At 36.0% G+C, this 9,926-nt stretch overlaps 1 protein-coding gene across 1 annotated transcript; it reads right to left on the reverse strand.

Moving 5' to 3' along the window:
- Positions 1 to 476: 476 nt before the first annotated feature.
- Positions 477 to 1,427, reverse strand: LOC101834815 (olfactory receptor 52K1-like). The gene has a single exon (XM_005074093.1). The coding sequence runs from the start codon at positions 1,425 to 1,427 to the stop codon at positions 477 to 479; it is 951 nt and encodes a 316-aa protein (XP_005074150.1).
- Between the last annotated feature and the right edge of the window lie 8,499 nt (positions 1,428 to 9,926).

Below are 9,926 nucleotides of genomic sequence, written 5' to 3' on the forward strand. Positions count from 1 at the left end.
ATTTAGTTTTGCTCTGAAACTTGACACTAAACATAGAGTTACAATATATACTTAAATCTATAGAGAAAATGATAGTAAGAAATATTATGATGGGTAACATAAACATAATCTGAACTAGGACTGTGTAATGTGAAGACACTAAATGAAAAAATAAACTGACGTGGTTTACATAAAGTTAAAATGAGAACATTTATACAAAATATTGCTTCCCACCATAAACCTCAACATAACCAGTAGCTGGTGGTGCATGCCTTTAATCCCAGCACTCGGGAGGCAGAGGCAAGCAGATCTCTGTGAGTTTGAGGCCAGCCTGGTCTACAGAGTGAGTTCCAGGACAGCCTCCAAAACAATGTAGAAAAAAAGAAAGAAATACAACATAAAAGAGAAGTAGCATTTTACAATGGCATCATAGTAAAAGTTCGGGCTCCATGATTTCATGAGGCATGTTTTTCCATCACAAACATTATTTTAATAATTTAGTATTCAGTAATTTTCAAATGTGAGAAGAGGCTCAGCACCTGGTCCCGAATCTGTTTTGTCTTGATACCATATACCAAGGGATTCACTGTGGGGGGCACTAGAAGATACAGGCTTGACAAGATGATGTGGACACTTGGAGGTACATTCTTGCCAATTCGATGAGTTAGGAAGCTAAACAGTCCAGGTGTATAGAAGGCAAGAATGGTGCAGATATGAGCAGCACAGGTGCCCAGGGCTTTAGAGCGGGCATTCTGAGAAGAAAGCCGGAACACTGCTTGGAGAATTTTTATATAGGATGTGGCTATGAGCCATAGATCCAGCAGTATCACTGAAAGGGCCACTGAGATTCCATATGCTCTGTTAATGAGAGTGTTAGCACTGGCTAACTTTACCACAGCCATATGCTCACAGTAAGCATGATGAATAATATAGCTTGTGTAATATGGTAGCCGCTTAATCAGAAGAGGACATGGCAAAACCATGAACAGAGCTTGACTCAAGCCAACTACACAAAGTTTAATAACCATAGATGTTGTAAGGATGGTTGAATAATGTAATGGGATGCAAATGGCCACAAAGCGATCAAAAGCCATGGCCACCAGGATGGCTGACTCAAAAATGCAAAGTGTGTGAATAAAATACATTTGTGTTAGACAGACATCAAACTCAATCCAGTGATCATTAAACCAGAAAATACCCAGCATTTTCAGGGCTGTGGAACATGTAAGAAGCATATCAGTCATTGCCAGCATGCAAAGGAAGAAATACATAGGCTGGTGGAGGCTTGGTTCTAGTTTGATAGTAGCAATGATTATGCTGTTTCCCAGCAAGGTCAGGACAAACAGGAAACATACAGGAATGCTGATGAAGCAATGAAAATTTTCCAAGCCAGGAATACCAACTAGATAGAAAAATGAAATATAGTGATGTGTTGTATTGTTTACCATGTTAACACTAGGGATATTTCAGGCTTAGTAAGTAATGACAAGGACAAACTCCAAAATTCAGAGATAGGATTTCAGATCATTTCTTTGAAGGTTCTTAGGTGTGGAATCTAGAATTGCAAACCCACATTGGCAAAATGCTACAAAGGCTCAGGTAATCTATCCCATCCTATGGAGTATCAACAGCTTTATCTGCAAAAGAAAATATTAAATTTGTTACATATGCTAATTTCTGATTTTGTCATTGAATATTTAAATTGTATTTCAAATTTTCATTTTTTATAGAAAGTAAAATTAATAAGATAAATATATGTTTTATTTAAGGCAATGATTTTTTGACAAAGTGATATTTAAAAATAAAATATTCAAGTGCTCCAACAATTAGAAGATATACTCATTGTAATAAATGGCACCTCCTGAAACTGAGAAGCTTCTGTAAGGCAAAGGACACAGTCAACAAGACAAAATGGCAGCCCACAAATTGATAAAAGATATTCACCAACCCCACATTTGATAGAGGGATGATTTTCAAAATTTACAAAGAACTCAAGAAACTAGTTATCAAAACACCAAATAGTTCAATTAAAAAGTGGGGTATAGAACTAAATAGAGAATTCTCAATAGAGGAGTCTAAAATAGCTGAAAGACACATAAGAAAGTGCTCAACATCCTTAGCCATTAGGGAAATGCAAATCAAAACAACTCTGAGATACCATCTTTCTCCTGTCAGAATGGTTAAAATAAAAACACCAATGACAGTTTATGCTGGAGAGGATATATAGAGAGTGGAATACTTCTCCACTGCTAGTGGGAGTGCAAACTCGTACAGCCATTTTGGGAATCAATAAGGCGGTTCTTCAGGAAAATGGGAATCAGCAAGATCCAGCAATTTCACCCTTAGACATATACCCAAAAGATGTACATTCATACCACAAGGACATCTGTTCAACTATGTTCATAGCAGCATCATTTGTAATAGCCAGAATCTGGAAGCAACCTAGATGCCCCTCAACTAAAGAATGAATAAAGAAAATGTGATACATTACACAATGGAGTACTACTCAGCAGAAAAAAAATGGAATCTTGAAATTTTCAGGCAAATTTTGGAACTAGAAGAAACCATCCTAAGCAAGCCAAACCAATCACAAATAGACAAACATGGTATATATTCACTCATATATGGATTTTAGACATAGACCAACCTATAACCCAACATCCAGAAAAGCTAGGAAACAAGGAGGACCCCAAGAGAGGCATATCTGGTCTCCTGGAGAAGTGGAAAGGGACAAGATCTCTTGAGCAAATTGAGAGCATGTGGGGAGGGAAGAGGGAGTTAGAAGAAAGAGAAGCGGAGAAGATGATTGGAGAGGAGGGCATGAGGGAGCAGGAAGATTGAGTCAGGGGAAGAATAGAGGAGATCAAGTAAAGACCTACCATAATAGAGGAAGACATTATAGGTTTAAAGAGAAATCTGGCATTATGAAAATGTCCAGAGATCTATAACGATGACATGAACTAACAATCTAATCAATAATGGAGACACTACCTTATATGCCCTTCCCTGATTATGAGATTGATGACTACCTTATATTCCATTCTAGAGCCTTCATCTAGTAGCTGATGGAAGCAGAAGTAGTCACCTACAGCTAAACATTGAACTGAACTCTGGGACCCAGTTGCATGGTGGGGGGAGTGATGAGCAAAGGGATCAAGACCAGGCTACAGAAACCTACAGAAACAGCTGATCTGAACAAAGGGGAGCTCATGGACTCCAAAATGATATTTGCGAAACCAGCATAGGACTGACTCAGAACCCCTGAACCTGTCCTGGGCAATCTATGGGGCCTCTGACAGTGGATCAGTATCTATCCCTAATATAAGAATGGACTTTGGGAGCCCATTCCACATAGAGAGATAGTCTCTAAGCCTCGACATACTGGGGAGGGCCTAGGCCCTGCTACAAATGATATGACAGACTTAGAAGATCCCCCATGGAAGGCATCACTCTCCCTGGGGAGCAGAAAGGAGTTGGTGGGAGAGGGGGGCGGAGAGGAAGGAGAGGGAACTAGGATTGACATGTAAAACAAGCTTGTTTTTAATTTAAATAAAATATGAAAAAAGAAGAAAAGAAAAATATTAAATTTATTACAGATGCAAATTTCTGATTTTGTTATTAAATATTTAAATGTATTGTAAATTTTTCATTTTATAGAAGTATAGTTAATAAGATAAATATATATTGTATTTAAGGAAATGATTTTTTGCCAAATAGAAATAAAATATGGAGACTTTAAAATATTCAAGTGCTTCAAGAATTAGAAGACATTTTCCTTGTAATTTCAGAAAAACAGCACAAAAGAGAAAGACATCATGCAACAGAATTCAAGCAGAAGGGTTTGTTTTATCAAGGAAAGGAATCATAGAAAGGAGAAATTGAAGGGGGAGAGAGAGGACAGAGAGAAGGAGGACAAACAGACAGGGAGAGAAAGAGAGAGAGAAGAATGGGAGGTGAGCAGACCTCTTTTAAAAGGGAACATAGTGAATATGCACAGTTGGTGCTCTTAGTGGCTGCCGCTGAGGGCTTATCCTGTCAGAACCCCAAGGACAGGTCAGTACAGATGCCTGATTACTAACTATTTTGATATGTCATCTTTGAAAAGGCTTCTGCTAATCTTTGGTATCATTACTCAATATTTGAGCATTCAAATAAGGTATAATAAGACCAAACATCATAGAAAATGAAAGGGATGATTTAACATCCGTCAAAGTCAAACTTATACAAATTTCATATTTTCAAGGGGAAAACATACTACTTTTTAAATATTCCTAACTTCATTTTCTGTTTTAGCATTGGGTGACCATTCAATTTGGCCGAACAGGAAAAGTTCCATGTGCAGAGGTGTTTTATTTTCAGACACAGAAATCCTAAAGAAACACAAACAGGGTAAGCAGAAGCTGACCGGTGGTGTTAAAGTTGCACTCTTAGATAGGAAGAGAAGGATTTATCAGTAGGATTGTTGTTAGTTAGCTACCAACCACACAACACAGGCTGCCTTTCCATGAAATACACATGACATATTTGTATTACATCAATTAAATTCTTCTTGTTTGGTGAATTTTGATATTTCTTCCAAATTACTTGTTGGGTTTGGGCTTCATTTTTGGGAACTTGGAAGTTTAGTATAGATGGCTCAATACTGATTTTTAATATGTCCAGGAAAAGGGATTACTCTAAAATTGCATACTTCCCTAACTTTTACTAAAGAAGATAAACCTCTTAAAAATGGCATCTGGTATTAGATAATCAAATATACGACTCATAATTTGGATGTAAGATGGCATTATTTTAAGCACAATTATGAACATAAGAAAACAAATGAATACACCTTGTTTTTTTCTCATAACGTTTAGTCAAGAAACCTTACTGATGTAAATAATACAATAGATCTCAGTAAATATGTGCAATAATTACAAGCTCATCATTGTTTCTTATAAGTTTAAGTTGATGATGACAATGTGTATAATCTCTATCCAGAGAAAATAAGTAAAATGGTTCCTACTAAGACATCTTTCCCTAGGTTCCTAGGTGTACACATATGGTGGCAGTTAATTTGGTGGCAACTAGTCACCCATTAATAAATATCAGATGTGTTAAAGGGTGTTTTGTCACCTGGATTAATTTAACTCTGTTATTTGATCACCAGTTGCTAACTATTGACCTGTTAGTTTTCCTTCTTTTCCCTCCTATGTCAGTTTAATTCATCACACTTTGAGCCCAAGAGAGAGCTTACAGGAAGCCAACAAATGAACACTCAGTTCTTAGGGCACATCAGAACCTCCTATCATGCTGTATATTTTCACAAACATTTCACAGGTTTTTCCAACTTTTACCTAAAGACTTTGACCATGCCTACACAGACAATTTACTCACAGTTATTGTCCAAACTTCCTTTGCTTCAACTGACTTCTTGGAACAGTTTTTCCAATTTGTATCAAAAGTGACATAACAGGAAATCACCCCATAACAGAAAACAATTCTTTCATGAACAATAAGATATTTGTAAAAAAAATCTTTAAAACTAGCAAGGCAATTTCTTCAAACACCTATTAGTTATGATTCAAATACAAAGCATACAATGCATTTATTTGTGTTCAGCATTCAAGTCTCACTTGCCTTGATCTTCTCTAAGCGGGATACTCTCTTATAGTGTATGATATAGTGAGGATGATTTTGCATCATGTAGGAAGCACTCTGTAAGTTCAGTAGCCATAGTTCCTTTGTGCTAATCTAATGCTCATGAGGCTCCTTAGATTCACAGAGGAGATGTCCTGTGGAATACCCAGGAGCACAGAGAAAGTGTTTAGAACAGCATGTAACACTGAACAGTGTAATGCCCCCTGCTCAGCCATATTAAATAATCCTTAAAGTCCACAGACCTTGAAAAATAAATTGAGATATTCTTCATCCTCTATACCTTAATTTCAATTTCACTGCCATTTCTCCCATGATGGTTTACCTGTGAGAATCCTTTGAGCCTTTGCTCTACTTTATTTTATATGAATTTTCTTCAATATTCTAGAAGAATCTCATCATTAGACTAAAAAAAGATGGATGACTCAAGAAGAAACTATGTGAAATTAGCTAGGAATAAAAGGATAAATGTTAAGCTCTCACTCATATCTAGCACCAGAAAAGTGGATCTTATAGAGGAGGTTAGAAGAATGTCTACCATTAAATAGAAGTAGAGTGAGAAGGTGATAAAAAGTTAGTCAATCATTGTATTGAATCTAGGTAGATAGCAGGAGAAACACATTCAAATGTGCAATTACAAAGACAAATGACTACAGTGAAAGGGTATCATATATTATAAAATAGTTGAAACAGAAGATTTTCAATGTTTTCACCAGAAAATATACAGTATTGAAAGAATGGATATCTAATTGTCCTTCTTTTTGTTATGTTTCAACGTGTATTTATATTTATTAAAACCACACAAAGTACTCCCAGTAAGCTTGTATGATACTTATGTGGCCATAAAGGGAAAGCTAATAATTTAAGAAACTTATTCTAAAAATAAGAGATTATCCTCTTATATTTTCTCATGTAATTTTAGTAATTTTATTTATATTTAGATCAGTGTTTAATCCCAAATGTCTCTGTATTTATAATTTCACTTAAGGTCAAAATTCATGGTCATTTCTGTTGTTCACTGCATTTTCTACAGTCATTTAGTATGAATATTTTACCACCTTATTAAAATTAACAACATTTGTAATATTGAAATATTTGTAATTATTAAATATTAAAAATATCTAAATTAAATAAGTAAGTATATTTACATCATTTATTTTAAGGAAAGTTGATAGGTATTTAATTTTATGGGAGATAGGTTGATCTTACTTTCCATTAATCTTTTCATCAAAAACTTTTAAATTATTTCTTATTTTACATATCAATCCCTGTTCCCTCTCCCTTCCATCCTCCCATCCTCCCATCCTCCCATGCTCCCAAAGGAATCCCCAACCCACACTCCCACCCAGTCTCCAAGGATAGTGAAGCCTTCTATGGAGGATCATCAGTCTGTCGCATCCTTTGGGGAGGTCCTAGGCCCTCTTTTGTGTATCTGGACTGCAATAGTATCCCTCCAAAGGAAATGGGCTCCCAAAGTCCATTTGTGCACTAGAGATAAACACTGGCTCCACTGTGAGAGGTCTCATAGACTGCCCAGTCCTCTTAGATGGCACTCACATTCAGAGGGCTTGGTTCGGTCCAATGCTGGTTCCCCAGATTTATGACTAAGGTCTCTGTTCCCTCACTAGGTCAGATCAACTGTTTCTGTGGGTTTCTCCAGCACAGCCTTGCCTCATTTGCTCATCCCTTCTCTATTAATCTTTTAGTATTTGCAGGAAGATAGTCATTAATCGGAGGGAAATAAAGTGAATTTTCAAAGAAAATAATTAATTTTAGTATTAGTAAGAATCATATAAGCCTGTGTATGGTGGTACACCTCAAAACAAATATTTCAACACAAACACAAGTATATGCATATGATGCAGACATAGAAGAGGGAACTATTTGGTAAGAAAGACACAGGCAGGAGGGAAGAAAAGGGGACAAGAGAGAAATTTGGAGTATGAATGTAGTCAGAGGGCATTATATAATTGAATGTAAATATAGTTGTTTTATCCATTCCCATGCATGGTGCATATGTGTTCATGAAATTTGCATAAAATCGGTGGAGATATTTACTAAGAATAAAACTATAAGGGAAGTATCACATTGTACCTTCAGGATGCTGAATGTATAGCTATAGAATGCATGGATTCCCTTGGTATAGCATGCAAATTTCTATCTAAGCAAGGAAATTATTTTTTCTTGGATACAAAGCAGAAATTGAATCACTAGAATTTATTTTCTTTTTTGATAATGTTTTTGTTTATTTTTATCAGTTTTATAAGTATTCACTGTATTTTGTTCTTTTTCAGAACCTAATATTCTCTCCTGAGCCATTTCCCACTCTGGTTGACCCATTTCGTCCTCCTTCTGTGTTGTGTATATATGTGTGTGTGCATGTGCGTGAAATCTCTCTCTCTCTATCTCTCTCTCTCTCTGTCTCTGTCTCTGTCTCTGTCTCTGTCTCTCTCTCTCTCTCTCTCTCTCTCTCTCCCTCTCTCTCTGTCTCTCTCCCTCTCTCTCTCTCTCTCTCTGTGTATGTGTTTGCAAGCCTGTACAGGTAACTACATCTTTAATATGTCCATGATTTAAAAGCAAGACATATTCAGAAGACAAAGTTTTGTAGATTTTCTATGCATCTTCTGGTTCATAAAACCATCCAGTCCCTATTCCTGGTCCCTACAAAAGAGATATTGTTGTCCAGTTTAGGGATAGGGACAGAACAGCCACCCATTCTTAGAACTTTGATGGTTTATGAGTCTCTTTGCTGAACTTTACCAAATGGGAGAATTTTATTAAAAGACATATTTATAAACTGTGTATTTTACATCTATGCCCATTAGTGTGCCCAAATAAAGCAATTTTCATCCATAATAGCTAAATGGACATCAAATAAATTGAATAGAAATTATTTCTTTATTGTAAATATATTTATGTGTCCAGATTAATTTTATTAATGAATTTAACCTTATAGGCCCAAGAAAACATTTTTTCTCAATAAGATCAGTCTTGTTAATTGCTTGTATATAAAAAATTATAATGTAAATATATCCTCGAATGTCAGGTATTTAGTAGTGGAGCTATGCTAATATTAGCAAAGGGTCAAAGTGTGTCAATGTAAAGATGGTCCATGACATGGTGAGGACATATTGTTAAAAGAACAGGATCACAAGAAACTGTTGAAACTCCTGAATTTTATTTGACAGATTTGCTGTAGCTTCCCAAATTCAGTTGACAATTCCAATGTGTAAATTCATTTTCTTTAATTTTTATTACTTTTTACATGGATCTACAACAATAGGGTATAATCTATTTTTGTTTTTATTAATTCTTTTTAAATTTAAAATAGAAACAATCTTGTTTTACATGTCAATCCCAGTTCCCTCTCCCTCCCCTCTTGCCCTGCTTTCCATGGACCCCCTGTTTCATCACCTTTGTGTTCCCCATGGGGAGTGAGGCCTTATGTGGGGGATCTTAAAAGTCTGTTACATCATTTGGAGCAGGGCCTAGGGATATCCGCTATGTATCTAGGCTGAGAAAGTATCGGTTTTCTGAGAAAGAATATCATTATGCTGTGCTGGAGGACCTAAACATCACTATGTAGAAAAAGATAGCCTCAAACTCATAGAGATCTACCTGCCTCAAACTCACAAGTGTTGGAATTAATAACATGGGACACAATCACCACCTGTCTATTAATTTTCCAACCTCATTAATGTTGGGATTCTCCAAATACCACATCCTGTATCTTCCTCAGCACCACATATTTAATCCCAGCACTTAGGAAGCAGAGGCAAGTGGATCTCTGTGAGGTTAAGGACAGCCTGGTCTACAGAGTGAGTTCTAGGACAGCCATGGCTATACAGAAATCCCTGTCTCAAGAAACCATATATATATAATTACACTAAGAGCCTTTCGTATTTTATAGAAATAAATATAATTACCCTCAGGAATTAGGTTTTGTTGTGGGAGGCTTTCATGTTCCATAGGAGACATGTAAAGGAAACTTGGGTGTATTTATAGAAGTATAATAGGATTGAACATAAAATATATTATGGGTTAAAAAATAACCAAATACAGTTCAAGATAAGAAAATATCTATTTGGAGGTGTAAAAGGCATGATCATGTCAGGTGGTCAAGTTTCAAATGTGATCTCAGCTGTGGAAATAGTTACTCATTGAAAATAATTCTCAAAAGATTTCTCAATCCAGGGAGAAGAAATTCCCTAGGTTAATGTTAAAAATATGTCTGTGAAATACAGAGAAGTATATGTATACCTCTCCCATGTGCTTATGACATCAAGGCATGGATATTTCATACAAGGTTT

The sequence above is a fragment of the Mesocricetus auratus genome, unplaced genomic scaffold (assembly GCF_017639785.1).
Source record: "Mesocricetus auratus isolate SY011 unplaced genomic scaffold, BCM_Maur_2.0 Super-Scaffold_4256, whole genome shotgun sequence".
Classification (NCBI taxonomy): Eukaryota; Metazoa; Chordata; class Mammalia; order Rodentia; family Cricetidae; genus Mesocricetus; species Mesocricetus auratus.